Here is a 21,051-nt window from a genome sequence, read left to right as displayed (position 1 = left end):
GCAGCCTATATTGCATGATCCCTCTGTGTACAGTTGGCCTAGGGAAAACACTTGAGGCAAAGGGTGTGCCTTCTTTGAATCCTCCCCAGGAACCCTACCCAGGCCAGCACTTACTGCTGTGCCTTGCTCTTCAATGCCTGTTGAGTAAGAAACTGAAAACTGAATTTGGGCGTCTGCTTTGACCTTGCCCACAGAAGTTTTGGAAAGTTTTGACCATGAATGCAAATAGCCATCAGCATCATGCTGCCTCACACCCAAGGTTTCTATAATATATCATTAGTTCAAGAATTGTATCACAGAGAACACCTTCCAGTCCATGGGACTCAGTTTGTTCAGGGAAGGCTATCTGTCATGGGGTGATGGCCCACAGCCCAGCTGCAGTCTGAACTAGGAGCAGCTTAAATGACACCTGCTCACCCTGAGCAGAGGAACTTCTGCATTTGGCTCCTGGTTCTGAGGGAGACTTCGTATGTTTGACTTTCTTGAGCTTTTTTCATGTCTACTTTTGTCTTCCACTAGCACACGGGTGTTGTGGTTAGGAGAAAATCAAAACAGCCTTTGAGCATTTCATCTTAATGAATTCCTTTTCTGGCTTAAATTTTTAAATATCTTGCTACCTTTTTTCAGCCTTCACGACAGAATTTGACTGATGCATTCAACTCTCAACTTCCTCATGTTTTTGGGCATTGACATTGAGGTTCTTCGCGTGCCTTTAGTGTTCAGCATGTCCTTTCACCCCTAGTTTTGCTCAGTTTCTACTGTCAGAGCTGCATGTCCTTCCACAGTCTGCAGTCACATCTGTAGACACGATGCCATTGGCTGGGCAAGTTAAGCTGCTGCTCTGCCCAGGACCTCAGTTGCAGAGGTTTCAGTCATATCTGCGTCATCTTCTCTATGTCTTGGATCTGTGTCCTGTGAGCATCAGAGATCTCCCCAACCAGGACTTTGTAGATAATCATGTGCTTAATATCCACAAAGCAATCTGTGTTTCCTGAGTGAGGAAACACATAGGGCAAAGCAGCAGCCTATATCCATTTTCCCCAATTGTAGTATCAGGCAACATATTTGACCACTACATTTTGTAGCAGCTCATCCATTCAGAAGCCAGCTGTGGTTAGAATGCACCACTACAGAATAAGAAATTGCTTCCAGTCCTATGCATGCCATCAAATTGACCAAGTGTCAGATCCCCAGAGTATTTGAAAGAAAGGCTCTCTTTGTTGCAACAACTAAGTCAGGAAGAGGTGAAGATGAAATTCACACATCTGTCATCAGCATCACCAACATTACCATCAATCACCTCCCTCATCTCTGTGATAAATAGTGAATTGGGACAGACAAGATTTCTAAGAATATATATCTCAAAAATGTGCATAGATCTATTAAAATAAATCTATTAATATGAAATCATTTAATAAATAAATCACATGTAATTTTTATTTTGTATAAATAGAAAATAATTTCTATTTGCTTTGACTTGTCTAGCTAAAAAATACCTTACATGTATGAGTTTATAAAAATCTCTTAACCTAGGTAAAATGAACATGAGCATTTCCTGTTCATGGACAACAAAACAGAGCCACAGATTGCCTCTGGGCCAAAGTTCCTGGGCTGGTGGTTGCCAGAGTCAGGACTAAACTCTTAGTCTTCTAAACAGGGACCAGAATTTTCTTTATTCTACCATGCTGCCATGAGCAGGAAGGGGATACAGAAATTTCACACTTAAGAGCCTGGATTGAAGTGACATTTTATTTATATGGAGAAGGCTTTTTAGAAGGGATGTGAGAAGTTCTCCGGAAGCTTGTTATTTTAAGACAATATATTTTCTTCAAACTAAGAAGCAGTATTTGAAGACTTTTGGTAAACGAAGTTCTGTGTTAAGCCTGGTGGTAGCAGGAAGGGTTGTACAGGACTTTTCTCACTTGTTATATTCAATTTACATTTTAATAAGACTTGGTAGTGAATTGTATAGCCAATTGCAAGGATAAATTTGAGTTGGTGTGACCTGAAATGCAGACAGATGATCTCTCTCTAAAGTTCAAAGGTGCAATATCTAGGACCGATATCTGGAAATGTATGTAAGAACTCTCTAGCCCTGACCATCTGGCTAGTAGGTCACAGCTCTTCTAATATGAACCGCAGCTACACAATCAGTATAAAAGTCTACAATTAAAACCATTCTTTGGAATCCTCTAAGCAAAGGAGGACATTCCTTGGCTGGTTTAGGAAAACCAGTGCAGATTTGCACTGAGAAAGGAATGCAGTCTGGAAGAGGGGCTAATGGTGAACAGATTAGGACTTCTACTAGCTAAAAAGGAATAAGGAAAGGAGAGAAAAGGAACTTTTAAAACACAGTTTCGCAAATGCTGTCAAGAGAAAGTAGTATGAGTGAGATGATGGGGAAGTGGTAGAAGCAATGAATGGGAAATAATTAAATGGCAGAAAAGTTGGAATGAGGTGTTAGTAGCTGGCTAACGGATTGGAACCTTTGTTAGTAGCTGGCTAACGGATTGGAACCTTAATCCTTATCCTTATGGTCTACATAGCAGTTGTAGCTTTCCAAGATGATTCAGTTCAACTGGCTAAAAAATAAAAAAGAGCCAAGGGTGTCAGGCAGGCAGGCATCATTTTCATCTTACAGCTGAAGACACTGAGTACAGGGAGATTAAGCATTTTATCCAAGGTCACATAGCTGGGGAGAGCCCAAAGCGGAGAAGCCATCTCCTGATGTCTAGGCCTGACTTCCGGTTACCTCTGGGTAACTACCTCTCCACAGAGGGAAAAGGTCTTCACCCGGAACTCTTGGTGATGAATTGACCAAGTAAGGGATGAGGAGGAGGAGCTTCTCAAGAGTTCCTAGAGAAAGGAACTGGGGAAGATAATGGCCAGTAGGGTTGGTGACAGGGACTCTAGAAGGAAGAGGCTGGAGACATCCAAGAGAAATAGGAACAACTGGACTGAGACAGTGCTTGGAAGATGAGTGGAGAGATGGAAAGGCAAACTCTGGAAGCTGACAAAGTGTGGGAGGAAGGTCAATGGCCTGTGGAAAATAACTGAGAATTGCTGCCTGTGAAGCCAATGACATGCTGTCCTTGCCCACTGCTCCTGTCAGGTAAATTCATTCTCTCAGGGAGGAACTGCTTTACAATTTCAGCAGAGATGCCCAGCAGCTCAGTCATCATTTTTAAGCATTGTGTTCATCTCACACCAGTGGGTGACATGTAAAGATGCGTGGTACAAGGTATGTCAGAGGCCAGGAGCACCCAGCACACCTGACTGGGGTGTCAGAGGAGGGGCCCCGGGCCTGACTCTGTGCTCACCTCCTGGATATTCTGCTTTGCCCGGCTGTCAGAGGGATGCATGATGGTCCCCATCACTTTCATGTTGCCATAGACAACCAGGGCTTCGTCCGGCGCATCTGTGTTGATTCCCACTCGACTGTGACAGACAACAGATTCTGGAACTTGTCCTCGCTGCCACAATGCATCACTGTCATTTTCAAATTGCCCAGGGTTAGAGGCCTGGAAAAATACATAAATATATTACAATTAAAGTTACAGTAGCAGGAATAGATGATCATGTTAGTGTTCAGAGCAAAGGCAAAGTGAATATTATCTAAGTCCTTCACAAGAGAATCCTGTATTGAGTGGGACATTCTGACATATCTGACTTTAACTCTGGGGCCCAGAAGAGCCAGGGAGGCTTCCCTAACCACTCTGCCTCCCCACTAGCAGGAGCTCTGTACACCCTCATTTGAAACATCCAATCTCTATTGCATCTATCTGGAATTAAGAATGTGATCAGTTATACTAGGTGGATGATAAAGAAGAAAATTAAAAATGGCTATCTTTTCAGGAATAGTCATCATCATCATGATTTAAAATCAGAACATTACATCAGAAAATATTACAGGTGTACTAAATCAGATAAATAAAAATAGCTTGCATTTAGCTAGCCCTATTATACTTTCAGAATGCTTTTATATTTACGATTTCATACACAAGTGACAAGCAAATGATAATACAAATATATTTAATATACATCAACTATTCCCTAAGCACAGACGATACTAAGGAAGAATAATAACAGCTACATTTGTTGTGTGATAATTCACAGTGCAATTATATGAGATACGTACTATTGTCCTCATTTTATTGATACTGACACTCTGAAAAGATAAATAAATTGCCCAAAGCCACAAAGCTAGTAAGTTCTGGAGCTGCAACTACAAGTCCTCTGATTATTAAATAATGATTTGCCTATTTCATGGCATTGCTTAGAAGTAGTCCTGGCAATCTTTAAAGAAAATCCAAGTGAAACCATTAGACTAGACAAAGTTCTGCAGATTTTCCTCTTAAATAAAATTATTTGTCAAAGAATGTTCCACTGCACTGCCTTCCTTCCTCCCTGCTTCCCTGTAGCCACTGAATTTATTCCCAAATATTTTAAAGTAGGCATCTCTAAATCCCTCAAAATCCTCACAACAAAATTAAATTGTCTTTAAAATTATGACGTGTTTTTATGATTGAGGCAGGTTGTCACAATTTTAGACAAACAGTTGCGATCCTGATTATCTGAAAAGTCAGTACTAATACTTGACTTTTTACCTTTCTGGTGGTATATGATACACTGCAAGCTCAGCACCTGAATATGCATAGATTTTCTCTGAATACTACTCAGGAAACCAATAACAATGGTTTCCTCAAGGATGGAGCCTGGGAGATGGAGAAACAGTGGTAGGGGGGAGATTCACCTTTCACTATATATTCTCTTGGTATTGTTTGAGTGTTTTGCCATATGCATTTTTTACAATTTTTAAAATAATTAAAAGAAACCACAAAGTTTATTTCTTAGTTTGGGTTTAAAGAACTTTTTGATGTCTTCAGTTTCCTAATTCAATCCCAAGTGTCTGAACCCTGAGCTGCTTGGAAGACTCAACCATTGATACTTGATAGACAAAAACAGTGAAAGAGGCCAGGTGTGTGGTGGCTCACACCTGTAATCCCAGCACTTTGGGAGGCTGAGGTGTGTGGATCACTTGAGTTCAGGGGTTCAAGACCAGCCTGGCCAACATGGTGAAGCCCCATCTCTATTAAAAATACAAAAATTAGCAATGTGTGGTGGCATGTTCCTGTAGACCCAGCTACTTGGGAGGCTGAGTCAGGAGAATCACTTTAACTGGGGAGGCGGGGGTTGCAGTGAGCTGAGATCATGCCACTGCACTCCAGCCTAGGGGACAGAGGGAGACTCTGTTTCAAATAAAAAAGAAAAAAAAAAAAAAGCAGTGAAACAATGTAATGTAAAGTAATGGGGTGGGAGGGGGTAGTGGGGAGTGAGGGAAGAATATAAAGTAAAAACTTTGAACATTATTTTGTGTAAATTTACTTGAGCAAAGAGCTTTTCTGCAAGGTTCCTAGAGCCCCTTGGTTGTGAATGGCAAATTGGCTTTGACTCAAATCCTTTTATAGCAACCAATCAAGTAAATCCAAAGGTATGCCATATAAGATGGTGATGTATTTTCCTCTATTTTGAACATAATGCGCCACTTCAAGGAAACAAAATAAGACAGTGATGAATTTTTTTGTAATGAGCTTTGGGATAGTTATTATCTTGTTGGTAACTTGATCCTGGAACAGCAGATATACGTGGATTTAATTTTTTGGAACAATTGCAATATTCTCACTTAGCTTTCATTAGATGAAAACTCAAATCCCTAAAATATGTTCACATTATTTTGGAAAGGGCCACAGATTCACAACATTCTAAATATATAGCCCTAGGGAGAATTCCTCATCAGTAACGGGAAATGTTCTCATAAGATCTGTGAACTTATTTCCCTTCTCTGGAATCCACAACCCTCATGTGTCAAAGCAAGCACAGTATACTACCTCTTTCTGGAATTACGAGTTTGTATTCACATGTGACCCGATAGTGGCTGATGGATATCAAACACCAAAACAAATTCATTAAAATTTCTAAAATACTTTTATCGTTTGTCTCATATTCTCTTATTTAGGGAAGAGACCCAAGCATCCTAGTCTATGTTATAACACAAACTAGCTGTGTGACCTTGAGGCAGTCACTTAATCCTTCTGTACTGTGTCCTCCTCTGATGAATAAAGAATCATGTCTCCTTTACCCACCTCATAGGATTATTGTGGGATTAAGTGAAAGCATGTGTGCATGAACAGTTTGCAAAAACGAGGATGAAATGCCTCAAAGTTATTCTCGACACACTCTCCTGGGCACAGCAGCAGCTATTTAACCTATAATCGCTTCATCTGCTCTCCTCAGCAACGCACCTGCAGAGTTGCACAATTCCGGGGGATGCCTTTCATTAAAAAATACAATGTAAATGGCGCCCCCTGCGGGTTATTCGAATAGAAAACAGCATCTGCTGCAATTTGAGGCCTATGCTGAGCTGGAAATGAAAAGCTGGAATTTGTTTTATCATCGTTTGGGATTCGAAAGCAGCAGCCAAAGAACTAATAGAAGAGTTTGACCTCAGGAAGGCAGCTCTTAGGAAGTCCATTTTTGCGCCTTTTGAAAGAGTTACAGGAAAAGGACCTAGAAATACTCTGCTGGTGCTGCAGGCTAGCAATGTCAGCATCTCCTGGAAGCCTGTTAGAAATGCATATTCTCAGGCATCCCTGACCTACTGAATCACAAACACAGGTATCTGTGTTCTTACAAGCTCTCTGGGGATTCTTATTCATAATACAAGCTTGAGAACTACTTCTTTATGCCATGGTCGTAAGTTACCCTTCTGTCGTTGACAGAAAGATCTGTTGAGTTCAAAACAGGCATTACTCCATGAACTGTTTTCTTTGAGTAAATAAAAATTCATCTGAACTCCAAAAGAGGAATGCATATATGTCTGCGTTTGTGTGTGTGTGTGTGTGCATGTGTGCACATATGCATTATTAGATCATCTTCCCCAATCCTAGGTTTGGTTTCCCACGTCTGCGATTTGCAGAGCAGTAGAGGAAGAATTCTTGGGGACATGCCCATTTCTATTCTTCTGGAAAAGAAACTGGAATAATTTACTGGTTTTCAAAATGAGGAAACCCTAGAGTGTCTTTGAAAGGCAGACAAAAGTAACCATCCCTCCTGCTTGCAACACTGCACTCCAAACCAGGTTTAATTAAGTATTTTAGAAGGAAAGTGGGGCTGAGAGAGAAGAGCCCAGTAATTAACAAGGGGAATCTGAAGGAACTCCTCTGGGGAATGCCCCCAGGAACAAAGACTCAGCAAATAAATCTGTTCTTTGGAGTAAGCCTTAATTTTCATTAAATTGGTCAATTTATACTACAGAACCATAATATACTGCTAAAGCTGTTTTGATTGGCAACCCAGATGAACAATTACTGGGTCCTGCCCACCATTCTCTCTCCAAGCAGAATTCTGACAAGCTTGGTCTCCTGGATCCTTCCTGGAGGCCTGGAACTCATCTAGATCTAACCCTCATACAATCACCCTTACCAAATAGCAAAATATCAATCTCTGCCATTAGGATGAGTGGTTCTTAGGCCACAGAACAAGTCTGGATTTGCTTAAATGCAGTTTTCATTTCTTCATTTAATGTGGTCAGGGCTTATAGTGTCTTTGTCAAATTTTTCTTCCCATTCTTCATTCTGGAGCTCAAACTAACAGAACCAGGCCATGGCCTAAGAGGCCACATCTGGCTCTTTTGTAGAATGTTGGCTGGTCTGCCCTTTGCCCGACCCATTTGTATGCACCTGTATAGGCCCCTCTAAAATCTCAGGTGGCAGAAAGTGTATTCTGTGGACATTTCTAAAACTCACTAATTCAAACAATAATGCCATTTCTTAAACAATTAGATAAACCAAAAAGTCTGCATTCATTTTCACTTCTGTGTTTTACAGTTTGAATGAAATACTATCAATAAGATATTTCTAGTGGGGGGATGAATGGTTGATGTTAGTAATCCTTTTCTTCTCATTGCTGTTAAGGTAACTTTGGTGTTATCCAGCACACTTGTAGAATAGGGTATTCTCTTTAACCAAAACTGTGTCTGGGAGAAAACTATCAGATTTGGAATGCAATCATTTTTTAAAATAAAACTTTAGTGGATAGCATGACACCCAAACTGTGCTGAGTAAATTTAATATTTTTGGTATTCATACCAAATATGAATTATGGAACCTTCAACTTTTCAAAGTCATCATTATGATCTCATGATCATTGTGCTTTGGATTTGAGGAGGTGCCAAGTAACAGAGAGTTTTTGGTAAACAGAATGCTAGAGAGTGGAGCTCCCTCCCTCTCGTGTTGCTGTTGTGTGGACTTGCACGGCAGCTGCATATAGCTTTGCAGGAGCTATCAACAGCAAATGGAGAAACTTTGTCACTAGGTAAATTATTCCAAGTATGCAGGTAACTAGCAGACTATCTGTCTCAAGCATGTGTTATACAGCTCCAGAGAGTACTGTCATGATATCTAATCTATGCTAACTCTGAAAAGCATGGCATTATCTGTCTCTATGCCTTCCTAAGAGAAACAATATGCAACCTAGGTTTCCAGACTTTACTTTAAATCAGATGTGTTAGCACAGCAAGGCAATTCCAGATTACATCAAATAAGATGTCAAAGACGGCCCTGGCCCCTGCAGAGGGATGGACAGCCACCTCTGTGATTAGCTTATGATGCAAGGAGAGGGCCCCACCTGCCTCTGCCCCAGAGGATCCTCATTTGCTGCAGGTTACGTCAGACCCCACAAAAATGCAGCCTGGGGTGTGCATGTCCTTCCCTAACCCTGGGATTGCTGAACACATAAGTGTTTTAACTCATTTCTATCATTACTTCATCTCCATTACAACGTTGAGACATAGTTAAAGGATTTCCACTAATAGGAGGCTTATTAATTTTAATTGACAAAAGGAATTACAGAGGCCCTTTGTTTCAGAACAGTTGGACACGGGCAAGGAGAGATGCCATTTCCCCAAACAGGCAGATCTTCTTCTCTTCCTCAGGGCCTCAGGTTAAAGCCACATACGTGGGCAGGCCCACAGTGAACACTGTCCTCTAGTGGAGTTTGCATGACCTCCCTGTACCACTTCAAAGATGCATAACAACGCAGCCCCTCCCAGGGCTGCCAGGCCTGTGGCTACCTGTTACTTCATGCCTCTGGTATTTTCAGTGGTGGCCAGCCTGAACTCACACAGCTGCAGCTGCAGCTGCCAACAGCTTTATGTTTTGTGGCTGCCAAGACTCCCCTGCAGAGCTGTGACCAATCATTCATTCAGCAAAATGTGCTGAGCCAGCCACTCCTATGTGCTAGACAGCGGCCCAGATGCCCTGTACCACCAATCACTTTTGGCCTGGAATGCTTTCCTACCACTCTCCCCACCCTGTGGGCTTTAGGGTCAGAGAGATCCAGGCTCCATTATTTACAAATCGTGAGATCATGGATTACTTAGCCTCTTAAGCCTCAGTTGCTCTGGGTATAAATAATGCAATGTGAAAGCATAACAATGTAAAATGATGTCATATATAAATTGTTTAGCTCAGTGCCTAGAACATAGAGTAAAAACCAGAGTTTCTCAACCTCAACACCACTGACATTTTGGAAGTATAATTTTTTGTTGTGGAGGTTGTCCCGTGCATTGTAAGGTACCGAGCAGAATCCTTGGTCACTACCCACTACATGCCAGCTGTGACAACCAAAAATGTCTCCAGACATTGCCAAGTGACCTTTGGAGAACAAAACTGCCCCTGGTTGTGAACCACTGTGTGAAAACTAAAATAATAGTTTCTGCTATTACTATCATTATCATCGAAATAGTATATTCAAGCACACCACTGAAAATTCAAATTCCGCCTACATGGGAGGAAAGCATGTGGGATCCAGAAAAGTCAGAGAACTGAACTTACCCTTACAATGATCCTTTCGGAGATGTGGGCAGACAACAGATAGAACTGGTCTTGGTTAGCAGCATACAGTCCAACCACCAACATGAAGTATCTAATTCAGAGACAGCAGACCGATGCCAACACATCAGGAATGGAGACACAATTCGTACAATCAAATACCACCCAACAGTTGATCAACAGTGAACTTATCGAGAAGAGTTTGCCTATTTAAAGACTGACTTTTCCCTTCTGTTCTAAGTTGTCCCGCAGTGAAATAAGAAAGTAGTTGATTCCCTTGCTATCGTTCTGGGTCAGCTCTTTGCCCAGTTGGTGGTATTTGTGAGCTGTTTTACAGGCCCCAAAAGAGCAGGAAAGCAAGCCACCCTGGGGAGATGTCCCAGGAGGGGTCTGGGGTCAGCCTATCTGTGCTGATTCAGCACAGGCCTCTCCACGCTGCAGTCCTGGGCCCTCAGCACAGCATGGCTCACAAATACAACAGGAAGCCACCTTAAAAGTCCCTTTGTTCAGAGCCACAGAAGCCATATTAAGGCCTGGGCCTTAATGGAGGCTGACTTCTAGGGTCTGCCCCACCACACTGGATGCTTCCCAGTTCAGCCTGCTCTTGGCCATGTATCCTATGCCTTCAACAACCTCAGGGCTTGACTTTAGCCAAAGACTAAGACCTCCTTTTCAGTTGCTTCCAAGGTAATTTTCATCACTGTCATTTCAATTACCTCTTCACATGTACCACTGATGAGACAGTTTTAAGACTAGACCACTTCTTAAAAGTCAAAATTAAAACTACCTTCTTCAAAGAAGCTTTTGCCCTAAGAACTGCACAAAAAATCTTCACCAGTTTCTTCTGTAACACTCTTGTTCTCCTAGAGAACAAGAGTTTCCCTCTGCATCTACAGTAAATCAGTAAGAGTAGTAACTGTTATCATTACTAGTATTAGCTACTATCAAGAGCTCAGTGTGTCATGTACCAGGCTATATTAGTCTGTTTAGATCCCCAAAACAACTTTATTGGAGTAAAATATTGTTATTGTCTCTATTTTACAGGACAGGAATATGAGTCTCAGAGAGGTTAAGTTATATGCCCAAGGTCACTCACCTAGTAAATGCCAGTGTAAAATAGTCAAATTCAATTCTATCCAACTCCAAAACCTATGTTCTAAAACCAGCAGTTCTCAAACTTGAGCATTATCAGTGTCACCTGGAGGGTTTGTTAAAATACAAATTGCTGAGCTCCATCCCCAGAGTTTTTGATTCTTCAGTAAGGCCCAAGAACTCGCATTTTTAACAAGTGTCCATCTCTGCTAGTCCTGGAATCACACTTTGAAAACCACAGGTTTAAATCATGAAAACAAGTTATTTTCTTTTTTAATCAAAAAGGTCATAGCAGAACTTCAGGACTAGAGACCGGCACACTGGTTGAGAAATGCAGTCAGTCCTCAATCTTTGGGTGGCAATGAGACATAAACGTGGTCACTCTAGAAAACCATGGAGGGAATCGAGCCAGGCAGAGATAGGGCAGGGCAGGAAGGTGGGCATTGCAGGGTATGGGTGTGGGAGAAGAAAGATGTCCATGGGTAAAGGAGAAATGTTAATAAACTGAGAGTCAGAGAAGGGAGGAAAGTGACTTAGAGGCCCTGTGTGCTGACTGGTAGCACCAGGAGGAACAGAGGGGCCCCAGGAGGGCACTTCCTGGACAGATAAAGTACTCAGCCACACTGCCATGCATACAGTGACCTCAGTACCTCTGGTCTGGATTTGGTTTTCCCTTTTTTCTCATATTATTTGCTGTGGTTTCACTGAAGTGTAATCGTCCCAGCGTTACTTTGGTGACCTGGTCAGCCAGTAGGTCAATTCTAAAACAGTAAAAAACCAACAGACTATAAGAGAACACCAAATCTCTGATTATATCTAATCCACTTTCAGACTCTCAACTATCCTTGGTTCCCAGTTACCACACTGGGAGAACAGTTTATTCTAGTCACCGATTATTAACTGCTATCCACAGCGTGGTCAGGCATAGCTGCCAGGAAGGCCATGGAATATCTTGAAGGGTAAGAAATGCTCACTCAGCAAAAGCTCAAGCCTGGAGTTTCCAACTCAGAAGGGCCATATGCTCCATATACCCGGCATGGTTCCTTTTACCTCCACAATGGGGCAAGCAAATCTTTCATTTGTGCGGCTGCCACTGTTGTGACAGCATTCACCTCTTGACTGAAGCAGTTTAGGTCTCGCATGAATGCCTTTGCAGCCCCTTCACGTATTTGCCTCTCCTAGCCTAGCAGTGGGAAGCAGCTTCCTCCACAGGAAGGCCACATGCACCCTGCCCAGGCAAGGGAGAACCAGATGCACCACACACATTTAGTGCTGTGTTTGTACAAGTGGCTTCTGGCCTGTCCGAGCCATGAAACCATCTTCTTCTCAGCCCAAAGGGGGTTGACTCAGGGTCAAAACCCTGAGATGTCTCCACTGTATCCCAGCCAAACCAGTCAAAAAGCAAATCCCACTCACTCTAAGTCATCCTACAGAGAGGACTCTACCTTGGACTGCCATGTTGCTTTGCATACTACCAGCTATATATGCTTTCTATATTGGAATCCATTCCGCAAGCTATTAACATGGCTTTAAAGAATAAGAAAAAATGACTTCTAAGTACAGCATGGATATACAATCTTGAAATTAATTCAATCAGCATCATGCTGATTTAAATGAAAAATTAAAAGAAAGATCTAGCCATGATTTATCTCAAGGAACTAAAGTTGTTAGTAAGGTTGTTAGCAAAGTTTTTAGCAATAAACAACATAAAAATAACAGTGGTTTAAAAATTGATTGATCGTTTTATAAAGAATTTTTGCAGTAGTTTCAATGCATAGTACAACTCTATTTTTGTTGATAAACACACATGCATAATGTTAACATTAATACTACATTAATGGTAGGGGCACTGTGGCTCACACCTGTAATCCCAGCACTTTGGGAAGCTGAGCCAGGCAGATCACCTGAGTTCAGGTATTCGAGACCAACCTGGCTAAAGTGGTGAAACCCCATCTCTACTAAAGATGCAAAAAATTAGCCGGGCGTGGTGGCTCATGCCTGTAATCCCAGCTACTCCAGAGGCTGAGGCAGGAGAATCACTTGAACCCAGGAGGCGGAGGTTGCAGTGAGCCCAGAGTGTGCCACTGCGCTCCAGCCTGGGCAACAAAAGCAAAATTCTTTCTCAAAAAAAAAAAAACCTCTATTAACATTATTAATTTGGATGCTGTGGTAGGTTTCATTTTAAGTAACCAAAATAAATTAGATAATAAATAAAATTATATATATATATAAAACAAATAAATTAGATGTTTATTCACAAAATATTCACAAAGGAATTCAGAAAATAAATTCTTACTTAACAGGATTGAAAATCTTTTTGCTCCTATCTGCTTGGGACTGTTCAATAGCAATTATTTGATTGGTGGCTTCTACCTGTATGAAACAACAAAAAGTAAATTAATTATTTAATTAATGAATGTATAAAAATGTTAATTCGAAAAGAACGTTCGAGTACTTAAAAAGTTTTTCAAGGCATCACCCTAGGCACTGGGCAGGAGGAACAAGTCACTGAAAAGACACATAAGACAGGAGTCCCTACCTTAACGCAGTGTTCTGTTGATGAGGGAAAAAATAAATACCTGTGAAATTAAACAACGAGAACACAAGACAGCAGAGTATTTCAGGTAGGCAGTGAATACAGAGTAGGCTAGAAGATGACTGAAACATCAGGGGTAAGGCAGCTTCTTATTTATTCATTCATTCTAGAAGTACTTATGGAGCACCCACTATGTACCAGGAACTGCTTTAGGCATTAGAGATAAGAACTGAACACAATTAACAAAATTTCCTGTCCTTGGGGAGCTTACATTCTACTATGAAAAAACAATGATACACAATATAATAAATAAAACATAGGAATTAGCATTTATTCAGCATCTGCTACAAACTCTTCTTGTTCTGTGATATTGGAAAGGACTTGTGAGACCAGCCCTGTAATACAAAACTGGTGGGTATTCACATTGTAACAAATCTTTCTAGAAAGCAATTGGTGGCCTATATCAAGAGTTTTAATAATATTTGTATCTTTCATGTGTAAATTCCCCTTCTGGAATGTATCCTTATGCAAAGGTGGGTTTACATGGATGTTCACTGAAGTTTTATTAACAATAAAAAATGGAAAATAAACAAAACTAATAATAATAAAGGAATTAATACGATGCATCCATACAATAGAAAACTATATCATCTTTGTGAACAATATTTTTATGGGGTCCTTAATAATATCATACAATGTGATGTTCACAATATAGCACTAGCAATGAGATTAATTTCAATAACAGAAAAAATGAGAAAAAAATAGGCTACCAAATGGTGGATCCCAAATACAAATGAATTTTATCTCTTTTTCATACTTTTCTATTATGTTCCAAAATTTTCACAATGAACTAATATTACATTCATATTCATAAAATGAATGACTTTTTGTTGCTTGCTTGTTTGATGTTTTTATGTATTTTTGTTTTTGTTTTGTTTTTAAGAGCTCAGTTTGTTACAAGAACAGTTATGTGTGCAGTAGCCAAGCCTTAGTGCCTAAGCCCAGGTTAGCTATCAGAATAAAATATGTTGGCCAGGCACAATGTCTCATGCCTGTAATTCCAACACTTTGGGGGGCAGAAGCAGGAGGATTACTGGAGCCCAGGAAGTTGAGGCTGTAGTGAGCTGTAATAAAGCCACTGCACTCCAGCCTAGGCGACAGAGCAAGACCCTGTCTTAAAGAAAACAAAACATCAACAAAAACAACAAAATATGCAGATAATGAATGCTTCTCCCTCTTAGGAACTGGATATAAAGTTACAATTTAAGAAATACTTTTTGATCACTCAGAAGTCATATTACCTGCATTCTGAACCCAGCTCTATCATTTACTACTTTGGATGAATTGTATAACCTTACTGGTCCTCAGTCTCCCCTCTGCTAAACTGTAGAGGAGGGGTATTGACTAAATTAGTGGCTCCTTGGCGTTTTTTTAGGTCACAGATCTCTCTGATAATCTGATGAAAATAATGGATCTACTTAATATGGAAATGCATCAACATCAATAAAAATAATTAAAAATATATTTAGTAAAAGAATTGCAAGAGTATTCACTGAAAACTATAAAACTACAATTTGAAGTGATGCTGTGCCATTTTCTGAGTCCAGGCTTATGAAATTGGCATCTTGGCTGGATATGGTGGCTCATGCCTGTTATCCCAGCACTTTGGGAGGCCAGGGCAGGAGGGCCACTTGAGCCCAGGAATTCAGGATCAGCCCAGGCAACATAGTGAAACCCCATCTCCACAGAAACAGCCAGACATGGTGGCACACACCTGTGGTCTCAGCTATTTGGGAGGCTCCCACTTGAGCCCGGGACGTTAAGACTACAATGAGCCATAATCATGCTGCTGTGCTCCAACCCGGGTGACAGAGCAAGACCATGTCTCAAAGAAAAAAGAAAGAGAGAGAGAGAGAGAGAGAAAGAGAGAGAGAGAGAAAGAAAGAAAGAAAGAAAGAAAGAAAGAAAGAAAAGAAAAGAAAGAAAGAAAGAAAGAAAGAAAGAAAGAAAGAAAGAAAGAAAGAAAGAGAGACATCTTTCACTTCACTTGTCCTACAATGTTTATTCTTAGAACTCAGCCACCACGCTGTGAAGAAACACAAGCTATCCCATAGAGCAGTTCACATGGAGAAGAGCTAAGCCCTGTCAGTTAGAGCCCCATTTGAGCTCCAGCTGATGGCCAGCCCAAACTCAACAGGCATCTGAGTGCTTCTTGAAAATGGCCCAGTTAAGCTGCCCCAGTTGATGACTTCTGAACAAAGATGAGTTGTCATAGTCACACCCTGACCCAGTTGCAGATTTGTGACCAAAATAAAGGACTGTTATTCTTTTAAGTCATTTTGGGATAGTTTGTCATGCAGCAATAGACAACTGAAACAAAATAAATGTTGACTGATATAAATTGAACCAAATAAAAGACACACCTTAATGCCAAAAGCTTTCAAGTAAAACATTTCTATTGGCTTTCGGCCCATCTCGGTTTCAACAAATTCTGGACTTCCCCAAACTTGGATGTGAATGGTTATCTGAAAATGATTCTTCTTTTGGCAAACAAAAGCTTCATCTGCTGGTGAAAAATTAAATCCTTTGTCTGTTACAACTCGATAGCCCACATCAGGTCTATGAAAAGAGAAACCAAGAAACCAGTTTTACAAATATTTTCTACATATTTATTTTCATTAACAATACTAGTTATATAAACATTTCAAGAAAATGTACTGTGAAAAGTGCCTTTTGCTATATTTAATCAATTGATTTCTTAAATTTTTAATGAGGATAAAAATAACATTTCAAAACACAGCTGGCTATTTCCCAGCTTTTTATTTTCTCACAAAAACGTACAATCTTTTTTTTTTGAGATGGAGTCTTGCTCTGTCCCCTAAGCTGGAGTGCAGCAGCACCATCTTGGCTCACTGCAACCTCAGCCTCCCGGGTTCAAGCAATTGTCCTGCCTCAGCCTCCTGAGTCACTGGGACTACAGGTGTGCACCACCACGCCCAGCTAAGTTTTGTATTTTTAGTAGAGACAGGGTTTTGCCATGTTGGCCAGGCTGGGTTTCAAACTCCTGACCTCAATCGATCCCACCCGCCTCGGCATCCCAAAGTGCTAGGATTACAGGCGTGAGCCACTGCACCCAGTCAGAAGTATAATTCTTGCCAAATGGAAGCATTATTTTTTCAGATTGCCTTTCCCCTTTGTGCTTTCTAGACTTTTAATTTGACTCCACAATACAATAGAAAAATGTAGGCTAGATGTTGAGAAGTCAACACATTACTTAGACTTGTGAAATATCTGGGGTAGAATTAATCTCTTTCCTCCTTTAGGAAAAAAAAAAAGTCTCAAAATTTCACCAGTAACACAGTATTTAAAAAGTCACTTAGATGAAAGAATATTCAGCCTATTGATGATCATATGAAAAAGCAGACTTAGCTTAGGAATAGCTTAGACTAGGAATAGCTCTGAAATCAAATCAACCAGAGCCAGTTACACAATCGATTGGAAACCTGTTTTCACTAGAGTATGGTCATTTCCTTTTTATTCTCCCAACTTGGTAAAAGCACTGAAAACCTACCATGGTGGTTACTTCTGCAGAAAGAAATGGGATAGTGGCAGGGTGGCTAATCAAATTTTTGCTTCATTGGTTTTATCATTGCTATTTCCAATAGCGATGCTTTGTGTATATAAATTGAGCATTCCAAATCTGAAAATCCCAAATCTGAAGTGCTCCAAGATCCTAAACTTTTTTTTTTTTTTTTTTTTTTTTGAGACAGAGTCTTGCTCTGTCGCCCAGGCTGGAGTGCAGTGGCATGATCTCAGCTCACTGCAACCTCCGCCTCCTGGGTTCAAGCAATTCTCCCTGCCTCAGTCTACTGAGTAGCTGGGATTACAGGCTCCAGCCACCATGCCCGACCAATTTTTGTATTTTTTTAGTAGAGATGGGGTTTCGCCATGTTGACCAGACTGGTCTTGAACTCCTGACCTCAGGTGATCTGCCCGCCTCAGCCTCCCAGAGTGCTGGGATTACAGGCGTGAGCCACTGCGCCCAGCCGATCCAAAACTTTTTGAACACCAACATGATGCTCAAAAGAAATGCTCACTGGAACATTTCAGATTTCAGATTTTTGGAGTAGGGTAAGTATAACACAATCTTCCAAAATCCAAAAAAGTTCCCAAATCAGAAATACTTCCCATCTCCAACATTTCAGATAAGGAATACTCAAACCATAATAGGTTTAATAAAATAATTCTAAAATGTTAATAAAAAGAAAACATATTAAATGCATAACATTATCAAATAGAGAATATAAAAGTTGAAAACTTCTTTTGTGAATTTTTCCCATGCATGATGAAAATATGCAGCAGGATTTTTAATTCATCAAGCTTCCTAAATGCGGGTTTCTTCTCAAGAAAGAAGCTCTCCACAAGCAGAGGAGGGCAGTACTCCCTGTTGTACTACTGTACACATCTATGCATCCTGGGATCTCAGTTTGGATGGCTGCTATTATGATGAATAACACAGAGTTTCTAAATTTTCCTCTAATTCCAGAAACAGAAAAAATGAATGGGTCTCTTGGGAGAAGAGTGTTCATGTGCTTTGCACCTCCCCAGTTGATCAAGTTATTGAGTCATTGATTACCCTGAAGAAGCCAGTCAAAGGCTTCACAATCACAGTGCCTGCCAGCAGCAAAAAGAAAATCCATTGAATGAAGAATTTGATAAAGACTACACGTCTTATGTCATCTGGAAACTTCTTATTGACTCAGGTTTCTGCTGATTTGTTCATGTAAAGGCTAGATGGATAGAACGATATAGATTTTACTACAGAGGGTAGTAAGAACTGTCTTGGTTGAGAATAAAAGGAGATTTTTGGTGATGTTTTATGCTTCACTGTCAAAAACTCTGAAAAAAAGTACAGCTAAGATATGAGCGTTAGGCTGAAATTTAGGGCAGCAGTAATCAGAAATGGAATCAATCAACAAGAATTATACTGTTGACAATTATTCTGAACCTTAAACACCAACCTCTGATTATAGAAATCTGCTTACCTAAGAATAGCAATTCTGCTTTTGATATCAGAAGTTAAGTATAAAGTCAATTAAACTGGTTTTGTAAAAGTTCTTTGATAGCATTGAAACATTATTCAGAAAAAAAAATTGATAAAATTTTAATGCCCTAATTGTACTGTTTTTAGGTAACTTAAGAAAATGATATTTTTGTAACAAATTAGACCTAACCATATAAGAAAAGACGGGTGTTTTTCTGTCTCATTGATATAAGTAGTGAAATTAGGAGGGCCTGAATTCTAATCTGGGTAAATATTGCCTTCCTTTTTTGCTTAGGAAAAGTGAATTGTGGCTAAATACTCAACATAAATCGGCCTCAATACTTTTGAGTTGATACCATCTGTGTTCTCCTTTCTTTCCATATCCTCTGTGTTCTCCATTTTTTTCTAGATTATTGGAGCCAAGATAGGCTGCTCAAAAAAACTTAAAAATGTTTTCAAATAAGAAGAGAGATAATACTTACCTTGAAAACTTGATCAACTTGATGCATACAGCCTGGGAAGCAGTTAAGTTTTGATTAAAACATTGAGCCTGCATGTGACAGTTTCATACCTCGGTGCTCATATTTCATATAGAACATGGAGTATTCCCCAAGAGATAATCTAATGAAGGCCAAGCCTCAAAGCCAAAACCCATGGACCCCCTCATTTCTTTTTCTAATTGCACACAATAGAAAAGACACAAAGTCATGACATTTCAATGATACAATGAGCAATGAGCTTCCTTTAGCTTATTAAACATACCAACTCCCAAAGTCTGTTTAACTCCCTAGATTTTTGTTTTAAGGAAAATATCTCTTCCCTCTAGTACATCCACCATAAAAGCCCTAGTGATAGTTTTACTGTATTTGAATTTGGAAAATTTTAAAAGGCACTCAAGTTATAGCCCAGTGAAAATTCTAGAAGATTTAGGTAGGTAAATTACATGCTAAGAAATAAAGAAGTTTAAAGGATGTTTAAGAGTAATAATATAGGAGTCCACGTTTATTTCTTGAAACTATGTCATAAAAATTGGGTGAAGGTTTTCCACTTTTTTAGGATGTTTTGTATGATTTGACTTCAGACTCCTTACCATAAAGAAACCACCTACCATGATTGCTGCAGGATATATTGTCAATGAACTTGGTAATATTCATTCACAGCATATATGTTGGGGGTGGTCATTGGCTCACAATTTAATGTGGCCCCCAGAAAATTATTTTATGGCATTATAAATTAACTGCAGGATTAAATGTTAGTGAGTTGGGGAATGTCTATATTCCAGTTTTTAGTTTAAACTGGGCATGTGATCCTAGAAAGATTCCTTTATTTCTCCATCATTTAGTGGTTAAATTATAATCAGATAGAACTATAAGTCTGGCTTTCTGAAGGCCAGAAACCCATGTCCCAACTATTTCTTTGTTAGGATGCAAAAAATGAAGGGTAAGACAGACACTTTCTCATTGACTTGCCCCACTTGACCAGAGGTGACCTCAAAGCTCCGGTGCTTGAACTCAGTACTGAGATTTGGCACTGTCTTTCTCCCCTCACTCTCCAGCCCACCCAAGGCCACTTACAGTTTTTCATAATGACTGTTTAATAAGCTGTGCCAAGGAACACTATGGTATGGCTGCCACTTCAGAGCAGGGGAGCACTGGTCTGGAGGCATTCCGTGCTGTCCCTCACTGTCAGGGTCCTGGACTTCACAGCTGTGACTCCTACTTGTCACTGCAAAAAAACAGGTGGGTCAGAGCCTTCCTTCCAGGCTGTTTTTCCTAGACTCACAGCTAGCAGCACGAAGCTGATGAGTGGGCCATGTGTAAGGTAAAGTGACCAGGGAAGTGTCATGTGCTGGGGGTAGGGGGTGTGCTGCTGACCTCATTTTCTCATCTGTAAAAGGAGCAGCCTGGGGTCAGTAATGTCAATGGGTGGGGGGACTTGTTGGAAACTTTGTTCCTAATATCTATCTACCCTACATCCTGCATAGCTTCTCCTCACTTTCAGTCTGTGTGGTTGCAGTGAAGTCCGCTCCCAGAGCCAGGAGGGTAGGTGACCCAGCTCAATCAATCAAAGTACAGCATTCAGTCCTTGCATCAGTAATTGCATCAGCGGTGGACATGTGGCCTATCCCAATTCAAGCAGAGTGGATCTCAGCACTTCAAGGATGCTCACTCTTCTCCATGAGGTTTGAACCTGCAAGATACATCGCCAGCAGCTGCTGGCACCATTTTGGGACATGAGGAAAAAGCCCATCTGGGAATGATGCCAGCACAGCAGAAGGCAGAGTTAAAAATGAAGGGCACCCAGTCCTCACAGTGTCATATGAGTTCTGGGACCCAATTCTAAACCTCGGGTTACAGGAGCCAATGGTTCCCCTGATTCTGTTTTTTGCTTGTTTTGTTGTTGTTGTTTTATTTTGCTTTTTTCACACAAGACAGTTTGAGGGTTTGCTGTTTTTTTTTTTTTAAATTTTGGTTTGTTTTTGTTCACTG

General features: G+C 40.4%; 1 protein-coding gene across 1 annotated transcript in view; it reads right to left on the bottom strand.

The window, feature by feature from the left end:
* The window catches only part of MYRFL (myelin regulatory factor like), a 127,279-nt gene that overhangs the window by 50,479 nt on the left and 55,749 nt on the right, over positions 1-21,051 (bottom strand). The window contains exons 6-11 of the mRNA XM_023226565.1: positions 20,137-20,287; positions 15,942-16,137; positions 13,279-13,355; positions 11,633-11,743; positions 9,894-9,984; positions 3,321-3,521 (exon numbers count right to left, since the gene is read on the bottom strand). Coding sequence (XP_023082333.1) covers positions 3,321-3,521; positions 9,894-9,984; positions 11,633-11,743; positions 13,279-13,355; positions 15,942-16,137; positions 20,137-20,287 — 827 coding nt within the window. The remainder of the gene's footprint in view (positions 1-3,320; positions 3,522-9,893; positions 9,985-11,632; positions 11,744-13,278; positions 13,356-15,941; positions 16,138-20,136; positions 20,288-21,051) is intronic.

Source organism: Piliocolobus tephrosceles, chromosome 10 (assembly GCF_002776525.5).
Source record: "Piliocolobus tephrosceles isolate RC106 chromosome 10, ASM277652v3, whole genome shotgun sequence".
In the NCBI taxonomy this organism is placed as follows: Eukaryota; Metazoa; Chordata; class Mammalia; order Primates; family Cercopithecidae; genus Piliocolobus; species Piliocolobus tephrosceles.
Note: the sequence above shows the minus strand (reverse complement) of the source record. Positions and strands in the feature narration are given on the sequence as shown.